The following is a 16,153-nucleotide window of genomic DNA, read 5'->3' as shown; positions in this document are numbered from 1 at the left end:
GGTAATGAACTGTTTCATTAACATTGATTCGATGGAGACATTCATCCAACTGACGCGTCTCATTTTGTGTCAGCATAACACCATAGCGCTTGACCATCTTTACTCCACATTCGAATGCAGAGCAAGTCAGAGGGGCACGTGAGTAGTATGGAATAGACACAGACTGCCGCCAACGCACAACTAGCCTTAAACACGATTAATTAATCAATTAGAGCTGATTGGGACCGCCACATTAATCAGCATCATCCAATGAGTCATCAAACTAATTGGGGAGCGTCTAACTCGTGTTCAGGCCAGCTGTGCGATGGCAGCAACCTGTGTCCATAAAAAAGAAAAAATAGATAGACATAGAGTGGAGAGAAGGAGTTTAGTTGAAGATCAACGATGCCATCTTGAAGAAAGCGGTCCGGAACGGCCGCTGACCAACGCCCTGCGCGGAGCACAGAGGCAGGTTGCAAAGCATCTTCAGCTGTGACCACAAGTTCTGGACATCCTGTGACATCAGCTGTGACATCATCATGACATCCCAAGTAGAAATTGCCGACTACCAACCATCGGCCAGTGGTCGGTTTTTGGTCGGCAAGTGACTTAGTCGGCCACTGCACCTTGGACCAACGTTGGTCTGATGTCGCACGCAGCGGTGGTTGGCGAACGATGTTGGGCGAGAGCACTGTGCAACGTGTTGCGGGCGTGCTATTGAGAGATTGGTGTAATATACGGACCAATGTTGGCCTGCACTGCAAACAAGCTCGAAAAGAATGCAGCTGAAGAAAAGACGCTTGGACGGTTGGCAAAAAGTCAGATGATAGTTGGCCAACGACTCTTTCGGCCAGCCAACGTTGGCGCAATGTTGCATAGTGATAGGCAGAGCGAGGTTTGGCAAGCCGTCGGCCAGGCGGCAGATCTGTACCAAGAAACGAGCTCGTTGGCCAAGCACTTGCCAAGCAGGGTGAGGTTGGCCAGCCAAGCTCTTGCCAAGCTTGGTCCAATCTCGGTACGTTGCCTTGGGGAGAGGGAAATGCGGAATTGTGTAGCACTGCATAAGTTCGACTTTAGATTGGCCAAGTGACTGTCTCAAACCAAAAGCAGTAAGAAACAGAGACATTATCTTCATGGTGAGCTAATATGCATGACAAGCAATTCCTAATTTCAGTGTTGTTTGTGTACGCATAGAATTAAACTTATAGACACCTCACCCTTCATTTTGACTCATACGTGAACAGGACTCCCGAATTTGTGGAAGCTCGCGAGACAACTTATGTATAGTAATTGTTCTTCCTCAGGAAGGAATCAAGAAACAAGCTTGTTGGCCGATAATACACCAACCAAGGCCGGGTAGGCCAGCCTAGCTATTGCCAAGTTTGGCAAAACCTTGTTGCTTGGGCATAGTTGGCCCATAGTTGCTGTTAATCGGTGGGCCACCATCTAGCCGACACAGGGCCGGCTATTGCCCAGACTTGGTTCTACACTGGCCCTGTGCTGGCCCCATGTCCTATAGGTCGGTCTGCTACATTGGCCCAACGTTGGCAGTATTAAGCTGGGCCGAGTAAGGCCAATGTCAATCCCCAAGCTTGGCCCAACCTTTTTCTGCAAGGACGGCCCAATGACTTTTGGGTCGGAAGCTCACGTCTGCCCGGCATTTTGCCGACGTTGTTTTTCCCCTTGGGATGTCTGGGCAGGTTAGGACAGCTCTGGACATGCGAGGGGAAATACAGTAGTAATACAGAGCTGGGAAAGCAAGAGTAAATATGCTAACCATCAATAGCTAACAACAAAAAGAATTAGGCACAGAAGCAAAACAGCCCACCACAACAGCAGTCACAGGGAGCGCAGAACGATGCGACTGCTCCATCCGACAGCCAGGCAGAGAACTGACTCGTAATGGTTTTTTCTCCTGTATAAAGTCCTGCAGATGCACCCCCTAGCGATTACTTTCTCAACTAATCTCACGACAAAATTATTAAGAATCACGCCAGCGCTACTCTCATTCCCAAGGCAGAAGAACATAGAAAATGGCGAGGATTCCCGGACAACAGGAACCAGCGCCCGACGTGCACGGGTATGAAATTCATAAAAAAGGGGGATAAAGTTATCACGAGCGAAAGCATTAGTTACACAACAAGTCAGTCCACCACAACAGGAGCGCAGAACAATGCGACTGCTCCATCCGACAGCCAGGCACAGAACTGACTCATAGTGCTTTTTTCTCTTCTATAAAGTAATGCATCAGTGGCCCCCCTAGCAGTTACTTTCTCAACTAATTTCATGGCAAAATTATTAAAAATGATGCCAGTGCTACTTTCGTTCCCAAGGCAGAAGAAGATAGAAAATGGCGGGGATGCCCGGACAACAGCAACCAGTGCCCGACATGCATGGGCATGAAAATCGCAAACAAAGCGGGGATAAAGTTGGCGAAAGGATTAGTTACACAACACATCAGTCACGAGGAGCGCAGAACGACACGTTCATTCCATCCGACAGCCAGGCGCAGAACTGAATCGTAATGCTTTTTACTCCTCTATAAAGTCATGCATCTGTCCCTCTTGCGGTTGATTTCTGAACTAATTTAATCGCAAAATTATTCAGAATTGGTCTAGCACTATTCCCATTCAGGGCAGCACTATCGACATCGTCAAGACAAGAATGTTCTTTGTCAAAAAAGAAAAATATACAAAGCGTCAACAGAGGAAAGCATGCATGTCGGGGCATGTCTGGAGTGCTATTACACGAGGACAAATCGCACGACTGCTGGGCAACAGAGGAAAGCAAACACAGAAAAGCACTTGAACAGAGTGAAAAAGACACTCACCATCATTTTTCATGTACACCCCATTCCCTCATTGTAAATCTGCTCGTCGCAAAATCCACCTGCATCGTCGAACACCATTCACCAGTGACGAACCACACATCCATACCCCATCAGAGGCAGACGGAACCCCACCGAAGCTACGCTCTTCCACTAATGGCCAACGCAATTGCTAGGAGCAGAATTAAGGTGTCCACACCCGCCAGTGTCCAAGAGAGAAGTGAATCCTTGCACCCCCTGTAGGCTTTGCTCATTCTTCGTGACGTCATCTTATTGTCTCAGGGCTACACTGTTTTTTCCACTAATGTCCAACCCATCGCCTCTGGACAAGGTCCACTGAAACAATAGAGTCGCGGTATGACGTCATCATGCAGCTGCGTGGCTCAAGGACGCGTACACTCTAGACAGGGGACCTGTTATTTATTGAATCACCATCCCAAGATTATTTCCTTTATTCTACTATAATGATTGCATAGGGAACTATTGCAGAAAAACATCATACATGAGAGGTGATTGTAGGAATTAAGCATTTCATTCCCAAAGTCTTACTAAATTAGACTTTTGAGTACAGGAAAAAACCGAGATCCAGGAGAGCCAGGCAGATAACTGAATAATGACGCTTTGTTCCTCCTGAATAACATCACACACCTGTCCTCCTTGGGTTACTCTCTGAACTAAATGAATCACAAAATTATTAAGAAACGTTCTAGCTCTACTCCCATTCAAGGCAGCACTATCGACATCGTCAAGAACGTTTCTTTTCAAAAAGGAAAAAACTACATGTAGAAGGAAAGCATGTCAGAACACGTCTGGGCATGTCACCGCATGTTTGTCAGACAACAAGGGGGAAAAAAGCGAAAAGAACCACTTGAACAAAGCAGAAAACCAGCATCAAACTATTTCTTAGCACACGCACTCCTTATTCAAAAACAGTGCTCATCATAAATCTGCTCTGGCCAATACACACCATTTTTCTATTGCTACAATTTTTTCCAGTTACGGTCAATGCATTGCTACAGACTGCGTGACGTCATCACATCCTGTCTGAAGAAGGCAGCGGCAAAAACAGACTCCTATTATTTATTGAATCGGAAGATTATTTCCTTTGTCCGATTCTTAATGACGTTCACTTTTACAATAAAATTCAACAAAAAAGCACCGTGCATGAATCTTGATCTTAGCGATTTTCACCCCAAAGGCTCATCATGGTCATTAGAATCACAACACCAGTAAACTACCCCTGCTCTTTTAAAATAATAAGTGAGACCACCCAACATCATCACCAGGATTATGTAATACATGACCCTTTCTATGCTCGTGTACTCGTCTGAGGCTACACCTGCGAGCAAAAAGGCGCGAAAGCCGGGGGCCAAAGTTCCATTCGCGCACGACAAAGCACAAGACAGAACGTCTTTACGGGAACATGATGGAATTTCCACCATATTAATGATTTTCTATCTTGCATTGCAGTTTAGAAAAACTACTACTACAAAGCTATACTTTTAGGAGCCTATTAAAATTCTACTTTCTATGGAAACTATAATTGCCCTATTACTTGGATCGCTATTAATGAAGCGCTCCAACTTTTTCTCACTTCCCATTTCAGCCTTGTCAAGCAGTGAGGCAGACTCACATACAAAATAATTAATTTACACTGAGGGTGCCGTGCTTCAGGAATTCCTATCCTGCGCTCAGATGCAAGCATTTCTGCACGGATACCTATAACAGCTTACTTCTTCAACATACCGAGCTCCTAACAACATCTAACAAACTAGCAGAGAAACCCACTTATCAGCTTTACCATGCGACTTTCTTCTGCACAAAAGCAGTGATTTGAGGAAAGAGCAGCAAAAATTGCGCGCACTTGTGCTTGACTTAAAAAAACTGAAGCATATGCTAATAAACTAAGAAAAAGACACTCATGTCTGGTATCAGATAATGCTACATACACAGCCGCATTGTCCCTTCGTAAAGAAAGCACAGGACAAGGGCACACACATTCCTTTAAGCGAAGGGCTTAAGACGGAGCGCTCAAGAATAATAGCAGAGTCACCGGACATCGCTACGCGGCTAACACAAGATAACAACAACGAGATAATAGCGGCGGGTAAAACTGCAACACTGCTAAACAAGCCCCAACATGCCATGATGACGTCGCAAACCAGGAAAAAAGCACGCGCGCACACACAGCAGCTGAGGAATGCACAAGGAGAGGTGCTTTATTGGAATTTCTCCTCCACGCTCACATTCCAGCATTTCTGCACAAAGACTTATAACTGCATACAGCTTACTCCATCAACATATCGAGCAAAGTGAATACTGACACTCAACAACATATAACAAAAACAAACCTATTCCATTCTCATGAACTCTCCTCTGCCGAGCGGCTTTCTCCTGCTCTACCTGGATGCTGACTTTTCTCCCTCACCTACATTCTGAGTAAAAGCAGAGAAAGAATAAAAGAAACGCGAAAAATTACACGCATTTGTGTCACAGGACAGGGATACACAAATTTCGTTAAGTGAGCAGGGAAAAGGCTTAAGTCGTACCGCTCAGGAATAGTCGGAAAATCATCGCTTATCGCTACGCGGCTAGCACAACATGACAGCAACAATATATTAGCGAAGGGTAAAAATTGCAGCAAGAAATACACTACTGAACAAGTCTAGACGTGCGACATCGAATGCGAAAACACTGGTGATCGGGGAAAAGGCCTAAGCCTGCGGTGGATCATCATAGAACATACACAACTTATTTCGCGTAAACTAAACGCGGTCTGCTTGGAAAACGACGTACAAATTTTCTTAGAAGCAGGGAAATATAGGAATTTCTACTCTGTGCTCAGATACCAGCATTTCTGTTCAAAAACCTGCAAGATTAAGCACTGCTTACTTCGTCAACATGTCGAACACCCAACAAAATCAAACAAACAAAATACCCCACTTCCACTGATAGAACACTCTTCAGCTTTTACCAGGAGGCTTTCTTCTGCGTAAAAGCAGAGAAAATAAAAAAGAGCAGCGAAAAATTACACGCACCTTTGCTCGCATAGCGATAAGAGACAAAAAAATAAAAAATAACGAGGCACACGCTAATAAACTGTGACAAAGAGACCCATTTCCCAAACAGAACAAAACCTCCCAGGGTGTTCCTGTGGATATCCTTTCACGGAAATTCGGATCTCCCTGGGAGACAGACATTTTTCCGACGGGCGTCCCCCACATCTCCGAGTGGCCACGGTTCGGACTTCCTACCTATATCCGTCGTTTGTCCTCATAGGATGTTACATGGAGATGTCTGGACATTGCACGGACTTACTTATTTACATGCACACGTTGTGTGGATATACAAGCATCTGTAGAGGAGAAAGACATTGATCCTCAGTTTTCGTAGAAATCAGCATTTTTCTGCCTGCCATTTTGTTTTAATCCCAGCCTCCGCACCTTTTAATTTCTGTTGCTCCTCTTTATTGTGTCTCTACATGCCATGACGGAGAACGAACGCAGCGTTTTAATAAGAAAAATATATATGAAAGCTCCGAGAAGACCACCCATTTCCAGAAGCTCACTTCGAAAGGCAGTGCCATTTCCTTCCAAAGAGAAAACAGATACTATATACTGCTCGTCTCGCGAGCATCCCCATATTCCAGATACCTTCTCGCCTGTGAATCAAAAGGATGGTGAGTTGTCTAAGCTTAATTCGGTTACTCACGAATACAACAACGAACAAAGAAATTGATCGGTGTATTAACTCGCTATCAAGACAACGTCTGTGTTTCTTACTGCTTTTGGTTAGAGACATTCAGCTGGTACATCGAAAGTCAAACTTCGCAGTGCTACATCGCCCCCAGTTTCTCTCTCTCCCACAATAAATGATCCGTGTAACAACCCGACAGGGATCTAACTCGAACAATTCTTGAAACAGCCGCGACCGGACATCCTGTCGATACAGATCATGGGACATCCATGTATGAGGCTCCCAGTGATATCCGACGGATATAGATTTCCGGATATGGACTTTGGGATCTGTTTCGGACGTCCACAGGAGAAAGTGTTCTGTCTGGGTTTCTGCTATCAGATAATTATTGCATAATGTTAAATACCCAATTGCATTGTCCCTGCGTGAAGAAAGCACAGAAAAAGGACACTCAATTTATCTTAACCCAATTGAAATTGGCCGACGGCCGACTCTTGGCAGAAAGTCGGGGACCAGTTGGCAGCCAACTAAGCCAGTCATGTTCTAACGTCTGGCCAATGTTAACTGCCAACTACGTCGGCGAGGACCTGTCCAATGACGTTGGGCCAACAGCCCGTGCCGACGGGACGCCACCGTAGCTTGCCGTCAGTCGGTATACCGAACTCATCTTCACGTAGTACCAAGGTAAGTGGCCAATGATGTCTCTTTATGACGATTTCAATCAGTTCTCGGGGGTGCACATATTACCTAAGATTGAGACAGTCACGTAGACTCTGTTGTAGTCGTTGAAACTGTCACAAAAGAGCCATATACGCCATATGAAAAAAGAGAGAGTCCTCTAACGTCCTCTATATGCTGCATTGTGATAGGCAGAGCGAGGTTTGGCGAGCCGTCGGCCAGGGCAGATCTGTAGCAAGAAACGAGCTCGTTGGCCAAGCACGGCTCGGTTGGCCAGCCAAGCTCTTGCCAAGCTTGGTTCAATCTCGGTATGTTGCCTCGGGAGAGTGAACGCGGAATGGTGTAGCACTGCATAAGTTCAACTTTCGATTGGCCAAGTGATTGTTTCAAACCAAAAGCAGTAAGAAACAGAGACATTATCTTCATGGTGAGCTAATACTACAAGCAATTCCTCATTTCAGTGTTGTTTGTGTACGCATCAAATTAAACTTAGACACCTCACCCTTCATTTTGACTCACACGCGAGCAGGACTCTCGAATTTGTGGAAGCTCGTAAGACAAACCTATGTATAGTATCTGCTGTTCTTCCTCAGGAAAGAAATGCAATTTCTTTTCTTTATACTGACCTGTTTGATTCTAGTGATCTCGGGCATATTGCGAGCTTTTACGATTCTCCCCCTACGCCGTTACCCTACCCCGCGAGAGAATTGAGTGAGTTGGGTCATGCATTTTTTTGCAATGGGCGGTGGTTGGCCCATGCACAGGTGTTGTTCCATGGGCCATTCTAGGGCCCACGTTTGCTCAATCAGTACCCAAGCTTGGTTCCTTATTGGCCAGACATCGGCCGTACATCTGTCAGGTCGGTGCTGTACATTGGCCCGAGCTTGTGCCGGCTAAGTCGGCCCGAGTGAGGCCATTGTCAATACCCAACCTTGGCCCAAGCTTTTTTTTGCAAGCTGGGCCCGACAACTTTTAGGTTGGAAGCAGACGTCGGCCCAGTGTTTCGCCAATATTGCTTTTCCCGCTGGGAAGTAGCGTTGTCATGCAAAATTTCTCACTGGGCCGTGATAGGGCCATGTATGGGTCAGCGTTGGCCAGGTTGGCCAGAAAGGTTGGCCCTATGTTGGTGGCCAATGGATGGCCAGTCTCAGGCCATTGTCAATCCCCAAGCTCGGCCCAACCATGTTGTCTTAGCTTGGGCCAAGGTTGGCTTAGTTGGCCAACTCCTCTCAGCCGACCTTGGGCCAAGCACGTTTTTTCACTTGGGAAGCGAGCAGGAAAAGTTAATTCTACTCGGACAGCTTAATACCATAAAGCCTGAATTTGAACAGCGCTAAGAACGTGACAGATACATACTAACAAACAAACAACAGCAGGACCGGCGTCGGGCACTCATAAAATGCCCTGTCCAAAACAAAGACTTCACCAGGTTCGCGAGGCAATTCCATTAAAAACGCTCGTCCTATCCTACAGATAGCAATGCAAACGCGACTACCCTTATTTTTTTAAACCACTATTTCACGCAATAGTACATAAATGTATCACTCGTGCCACACGAAAAGGCAAACAGATAGCACTTACTTGTCAAGTGGGGTCCCTGGTTCAGAAAAGCGCGCGTGCGCGCGCACACACACAGACACACACACACACACACTCACTCACATTTTCACACTCACAAACACAAAGTTTATTTTCGCAACCACATAAATCCATATTAATCCTCAGGTCAATAATTATCCTACCATCGTCAAAACACGGCACAGACATGTGTGCGTACGCAAAACAATAGGTCCTCGTTCCGGATGTAATAGACCTTTACCTGTTTGTAAACAAATGACGTCATAATGTTCGACAGCTCCACGAGTTTGGTAGAGTTGAACTACGTTCAAAGCTAGTGGTGAACAAGGTCGCACCTGAAAGCCACGGTCTTGAGGGGATTACGATGGTCTCTGAAAGGGACGCGACCTTCGGTCCTACCTTCTTTCAGCGAACAATTGCTCATTCGTGGAACCCAGCTTTCCCCTTCCCATCTGTTTTGGTTTCGGTCTGTCTACCAACGTCATGATGACGTTTGTCGGGTAGAGGTTTATTTGCACCTTCGCGTGGGCGCTCGCCCTCTCGCGGTGGTTTGCGAAGCTCCGAGTGGAGGGGACTTTCCGAGCGGGAGTGCCCGAAACGCATAGCATAAGGATGGATGGCGCGGAGTTCGTGACGAAAGCAGGTAACCCTAGAGGCAAACGTTACTGCTCAGTGCCGGGATGCAAAAGTACACAAGGGAAGGACAGATCTCTCGCATTTCATAAATTTCCGCACAAGGACCACAAATGCAAAGTCAACGGCCGCCTAGTCAACCGCCGGAAAGAGTGGGTGCGTACGCTGAAGATTGGAAAAGCTCTCACTCCCAGCATGATCGTTTGCTCTCGTCACTTCAAAGCAGGCGATTATTTCTTTCCTGGTAAGTGCATGTGCATTGGTTCATGCAAACACACCAAGTTCTAACCTGTTTATTAGCTCTTTCGCAAGACATACCATGCGACAAACGGAGGTTGAAAAACACAGCCATCCCATCATCGAATCTACCGGTATCGTCAATCCACAACGTAGAAAGGGAGGACAGAAAGAAGAAGAACGCAGAAAAACGTAAAGAGAGGTCAGACAAGAGGACTCATGCTAAAGCCACTGCCGCGATGATGAGTTCGTTTGCGGTTTGTCCGTAACCCCGCAGCAGGAGTGATCTCGTTGCACGAGTTTTTAGAACAGTGCAAGAAAGCGCAGTGCAATGAACAGTTGTCTGTGGAACAACATGCAACCAGCAATGCATGGATGAGATAAGCCTCTAACTTTTTTGTTTTTCAGAGTGACCTGTGTCAAAGCTCAACTGTGGCTTGTGCTGACCATGAGCTTGTTTCTGTGGGGGAACAAGACAAAGCAGGTCAGTTAGAAGTAGAAGCTAACCCAACCGGTGAGGACTTAAATGCAGCAGAAATACTTCTGAGTCTTGGTGAAGTGCCTACAATGCTACCAGCTGCCATCTGTACACAGGAGGCGGGAGTGCAAGTGAAAACAGGAGACTTCGCAGTTACTTTCTTGTCACTTATAAATGACAACAACATCTCGTCTATAACAGGACTACGTAGTGTTGCTCTACTCGACGAATTATCAAGGCTGCTCGAGAAGAAGATGCAAATGTCGTCAAGGGTCCTCACGTCAAAAAGCAAGGTCGTAATGGCAATGATGATCATCAAGCATGCACTATCATTGGATTTTGTGTCCAACCTATTTGGATGTGCTCCACCCACTTGTGGTAAAGCTGTCAAGTACACAATAAGTGGACTCGCAGCAATTTTAGAAACAGCTATCACTTGGCCTTCTAAAGAGGAGGTTTTAATGAACCTTCCAAGCTGTTTCAAGCCATTCTCAAAAGTACGTGTTGTGCTTGATTGCACTGAGATCCATGTGGCTCAGCCGAAGTGACTGATTTGCTGCATTCATACGTATTCACAGTACAAGAGAGGACAGACACTCAAGCACCTGATTGGTATTTCACCGGCCGGCCTTATTACATATGTCAGTAAAGGCTACGGAGGTAGAGCCTCTGATAAGGCAGGTTTCGAACAGAGCCAGTTCGTCAAGAAGCTTTTACCTGGAATCGACCACATAATGGTGGATAAAGGCTTCCTAATTGAAGATACCTGTGAAAACCACCTGATTAATGTCATCAGACCACCATTCTTGAGACAGAAAAAACAGCTGTCTAAGCAAGAAGCACTTCAGACAAAGAAGATAGCTGCAGCAAGAGTGCACTTGGAACGTGCAATCCAACGAATGAAGATATTTAAAATGTTGAGGTACAAAGTTCCATGGCATATGGTTCCCGTGGCAGACGATATTGTTATCATCACAGCAGCCCTGACAAATCCGTCAAGGCCAGTCATTGCAGACACACGATTTTGAGGAGTGACGTGTACCACATCATGAAAAATGCAAGTACTGCAATATGAGAAATGTGGACTTTGCCGGGTGTTTATCATGTGTATTTCAAACTTTGAGGCAATAAATCTTCATGTACAGCATACATGTTCTTTATTTACAAATTATCACATTTCATGTTGCTGCTGCAGCCAGGACAGGAAGGATATATGTGAAATAAACCTGCTTCAGGCGAGTCAGCATTTTCCATGCAAAGCACGTGTCAAACGGCACTTCAATCCTCAGGAACGAATTATCTGAGCTCACAAAAATCACGAAGTCGCACACAGGTACATTCAACACAGCCATGAAACATTGTGTTTGACCATAATAGCTGTGTCTTTTCTTCAAGGACCACTGTCCATTATGCTTAGTAAGAAAATTGCAGCTCTCTAGTATATCTGCAATACCATGCTCTTTTCCCTTAGTGGGGCACTTTATTTCTAGCAGCCTAACTGGTAAGGCATTCTCAAGAACAATCCCGTCAAGGGTGCACCCAAGCCATGGGTTTTGCTCGCAAATAATGAAGCCTGCAGTTATCACAGTGGCTTGCATACGATCGGCATACAGCTGTCGTGCAATGGGTTCCATTTTTTGACCGTATCTAGTAGCAGCGTTGCCCCTGAGAGACGAACGGAGTGTAGCTTGAATTTTCTTGTCCCACTCAGTCTTCTTGTAGATGTACAGTTGGTAGCACGTCGTACCTGTGTGGCACAAATGATATAAGATGTCTCATGGATACAGTACTGCATGGTAACTCTAGAGGCCAGATTTGTATGCGGTTATGTGAAAAGTGCATCTTAGACACTTTGAGAATTAACCGTGATTTTCGACAGCATGTAAGAGCATATTTAGGATGTGAATGCAGGTAATTTGTGTTCCATACACACTTCAGTTGCATATTTCACATTATGTCATTCGTGCAACATAGATTGGCAATGAACAATAAAAAAATTATTATAATTGGCGGCTTTGCGTCACTGAGTTTGAGTTTGAGAAAATTCTATCTGTTATCACTAATTAAAGTATACTTGAAAACGTAAATTCTGACATAATATTGACTCGGGAAGATGCTGGTTTTCATGTGACCCAAAGAGTTTGTGTTAAAATCTTACCGAGCACAGTAAACACAGCCATTATTCAGAGGTGGCTGCCCACCCCGATTTCATGTGCATGAGCAGCCCGTTGTCACATTTGCTCACATCAATTGCCACTCGACTGCATGGAGGATGTGTCCATAGTTCATGATCATGTTAAATTGTGTACCACTGCAGCATTGAGATGAGGGGGGATGTATTGGCAGTAAGTTAAAAAAGGAAGGAAAATATTAATCTAATAGAAACGTGGAAAATAGGATACCACATTTTTTTACACACAGATAATCCGTTTTACCTGTTATCCTCTGTTAGCGTTCTTTCATCCAAAGTAGCTTATCTGTTATTGTCCTCTCAGCAACATGCACAGTCCTGGTAGTTGTTACGGCTACTGCATCACCATAAAACTTTGCCACTTGGGGGTCCATATGGGGTGTTGGGGTCGCTGCCAACTTTGCCATCATGGTGCTATGCTGCACTTGTGATATGACAGTGGCGATTTCTGCGTTCTCGTGGGAACTGAAATAAATAGTAGACCAAAAATATCATTTTGGGGTCTGCACTCTTTCAATTCTTCGAACGGAGTATAAATTTTTTTTAGGATGCAATCTAGTGCTTTTTGTGTTAAAGACCAGTATGCCTGTCTTGAGAGCACGTCTGCAAATGTCTTCTTTGTTTACCTAGTCTCGGCTTTTGTGTCGTGGATCCATTCCTCCGACTTGTCTGCTTTTCAACAATTCGTTTAGTGTTGATTGCATTATTGTGTTGGATGTGAAGTAGAGGTGATGCCATAACTTACATTGCACCGAGGTCTTCTTCTGACTCTGGTGCACAATTGACACACTCACGACCAGACCTGAATAGAAAAGAAAAGCTAATGAAGCCTATGGGGCAACTAATCTTATAGCACACTTCATCAGCACATGGTAATGACACTGCATCATGCAATTACAGAGAGGTGGCTCAGTAACAGACGTACTCATGTTCTGTGAGGGCTGAATCAGAGCAGAGCATCATTAGAAGGCGCTTGATGTCGTCTGCTTCCGGCTCTTGTATCAAGAATGGACGAAGGACAGGTTCCACGTGACAAAACTCCATGAGCGGAATTACCTCCCCGTAGACATTTTTGCCAGGCTTTGCTTTCCAGGCACACTCTGTGTCCGTCTGGCTCACAACACTAAGATTGTGAATGCCTACCCTTATAACAGTGCGGAACCCAATTAGAAACACACACACACATGACAATTTTCTCCCCCAGTGAAGTAAAATCACAGCAGCGCAGCCAGGGAGGCGTTTGAGGGGTTCACGATTTACGAAACCTCTCATTAGCGTGCGTCGTAGTAAATGCGTTTTGAAACTCCAAGCAGCGTTATGCTATTTAAGATTGGTACATAATAGACAACACATTCAACATGACGCTTGTTACAAGTGTCATATACCTTAATGTACACATACACACCTGTTCACTTGCAACAATAAAGCCACCGTGTGTTTGCACGCTTCCGAAAGTCCAGCCTTGCAGGAACAGGATGCTCCGGAGACCTTTAGGGTGCCATTCCGAAGAGTTAGTCTCGCTTTTTGCAAATGCGGATGCCTTTGATGGCGCTTGTACCGAGGATTACACCGTGCAAATCCAGATTGTCGTTGTCAATGGCCATCTTACCGCAAAAAAATATGTGGCCTGCTTCAAGCAGACGTTCTCCTTCAAGAAAGCATCTTGCATCTTCCGCTTCATTAACAAACAGCAAAATGTCACTCAGCAAAAGTTGCCGGGAATGCACAGCGTGACCAACATCCATACCGACATCGGAATCTAGCCTGCAAGTTCGCGAACGACCCCTCCACTCAGCCGCCATCTTGCTATCGACAGCAGCGCCTCTATAGGGCGCCGAAGATGCGAATAGGATATTGCCACTCGACCGGCGCGAACCAAAAAAAAAGAAAGGAATGCACGTTCGCTATACATCCTCGAAGAAAACGGTGCCGTGCTTCTACGCAGCGATCATTATACAGGAGTGAATTCACTTCGTTTTCCTTTTATTTCCTTGCACCCATGTATTTTGCAAGAATATTATAGAGCAGAAAGGGTAAATGTGAACATCATTCGCTACACTCTCTAGCTCTTATCATTTTTAAACCAAGCCACTTACATTGTGTTCATAGGTCTTCACTAATTCGGTGAGCCGATAATGACTCAAAATCAAATCAAATAAAACAATCATTCCAGCACCACTGGCTGCAAGCTTGCGTATCCAACAGAGCAGTGCGCTCCCATCAACACGCCTTGGGCTGACCTTACACACCCGAAGCCTTCTCTGAATACATTCTGCTGTCGTCGTAATAAAATATTTATCGCGAGGGTACTACAATGTCAGCTCTGTTGCTGTTTAAGTGATAAAACAGTGCGCTCACTCGGGGAATCGCGCGCGTCGCGTAGTCAAACCGCGAGAACGGGCCCGCGCGCGGTTCGCGCGCACTGTTTTATCACTTGAAGAAGTCTTTGTTTTGGACAGGGTATTTTATGAGTGCCCGACGACGGTCCTGCTGTTGTTTGTTTGTTAGTATGTATCTGTCACGTTCGTAGCGCTGTTCAAGCTTTGTTTTCTTTGCAAAAATTCAGACTTTATGGTGTTAAAGGAACTCTGACCAGAAGTTCGACAAATCTTTCGTTTGCATCTATTACGAAGGTATAATATGCCTCCAAGCCACACGCGAAAGATTTTGGCTGTTTTCGGCGGCAAAGTTTGCCAAACGGCGAGCTGAAAACCGGCTTCGCTTTTCCTCCTCAACTCGCGCAATCGGGGCCGAAATCTAGCCTCTTTGTAGTGGACATCCGCCAATTTCCGTGTGCGTGACGAAAGCACGAGGTCCACGTTTCATTGGGCGCCCGGACCGGAAGTCCTGTTGTTCGTGAGTTTGTGAGAGCGCCGGCATCCGTCCGGAAAGCGATCTTCAATATGGACGTCGAAGGAAGAAATGCGGAGACTTCGAGCCCGGAACTTCTTTCTGACCTTTCTGCGACCGAGAAGAAAATTCTGCGTGCTGAACAGCTCGGTAGGCTTTCGAAACGTCGCCGATGCCGCGAATGCGAGACGAAGTTAGAGCTCTACGAACATCGGTCACAAATGGACCAAACAGCATGAGTCGCCTGTCTTCAGGTAAGCGATGAGCTAACGCACACTGTGATCGAACACGTAAACGTTCTCTGAAATTTCGTGTTCTGATATTTAATGCGCACTTGCTGCTCATGGTGCCGGTGTGGCTGGTGTGTCATAATGCCGTAGGAGATCGAATGCTTGTGCTGCCAGGAGCTCGAAAACGCTGCTGAATGACTGCAGTATGAGTGCATTACAACCCACGAAGATTTCCAACTTCTATGCTTCAATATGACTGTCCTGAAGGTCGCATATTGAACACCGTGGGCAGCGCGAACCTATGAGCGACTATACTCACAAGTAAGTCACATGTGTCCTTGTCGAACGAGGTTAAAATTTGGGCGCCCAAAACTGGTTTGGTGCTGCATTAAAGTCGTTAAAAACTCCAGTACAGGGCGCAGCACGTAAAAAGACTGTACAGTAGACAACTCTGAACTGGAGAAAACCAATAGAGGAAAATTTGTAATTGTCGTTGTGCTGTGTCCTGAGTCACGTTTTTATGTATTGCCCTGTGCATAAGGTTTTAGCGTAGGTTTTTAGCGATATTGAGTGTTCTTGATTGTCGATTCAGTGAAAAGTAAAGCAATGTTGGTTTCTAAAAGAACACAGCATGTGTAGTAGTGTACAGGGTGTGGGCAGGTAAACTGCAGTTGCTCTCAGGTACATGTAGAAATCACACTGCACACACACTGTACTGTAACCGGTTACCTATTTGCCTAAACTATATTATATGTACATCTGTGTAGACGATGCAG

General features: G+C 45.5%; 1 protein-coding gene across 1 annotated transcript; it reads left to right on the top strand.

The window, feature by feature from the left end:
• Positions 1 to 724: 724 nt before the first annotated feature.
• Positions 725 to 11,134, top strand: LOC135398498 (uncharacterized). The gene is made up of 3 exons (XM_064629899.1): positions 725 to 994; positions 10,037 to 10,603; positions 10,685 to 11,134. Exons 1-3 carry the CDS (start codon positions 725 to 727, stop codon positions 11,132 to 11,134), a joined length of 1,287 nt encoding a protein of 428 aa, XP_064485969.1.
• Positions 11,135 to 16,153: the final 5,019 nt, after the last annotated feature.

The sequence above is a fragment of the Ornithodoros turicata genome, chromosome 6 (assembly GCF_037126465.1).
Source record: "Ornithodoros turicata isolate Travis chromosome 6, ASM3712646v1, whole genome shotgun sequence".
NCBI lineage: Eukaryota > Metazoa > Arthropoda > Arachnida > Ixodida > Argasidae > Ornithodoros > Ornithodoros turicata.
The sequence above is the reverse complement of the archived record's forward strand: the minus strand, read 5'-3'. Positions and strand labels throughout refer to the sequence as shown.

Coding starts and splice junctions, on each gene's coding strand:
- LOC135398498 (XM_064629899.1), top strand. CDS start 725: ATGTTGGCCTGCACTGCAAACAAGCTCGAAAAGAATGCAGCTGAAGAA. Junction 995..10,036: donor CCAAGCTTGGTCCAATCTCG/GTACGTTGCCTT, acceptor TTTGTTTTTCAG/AGTGACCTGTGTCAAAGCTC. Junction 10,604..10,684: donor GTTTCAAGCCATTCTCAAAA/GTACGTGTTGTG, acceptor ACGTATTCACAG/TACAAGAGAGGACAGACACT.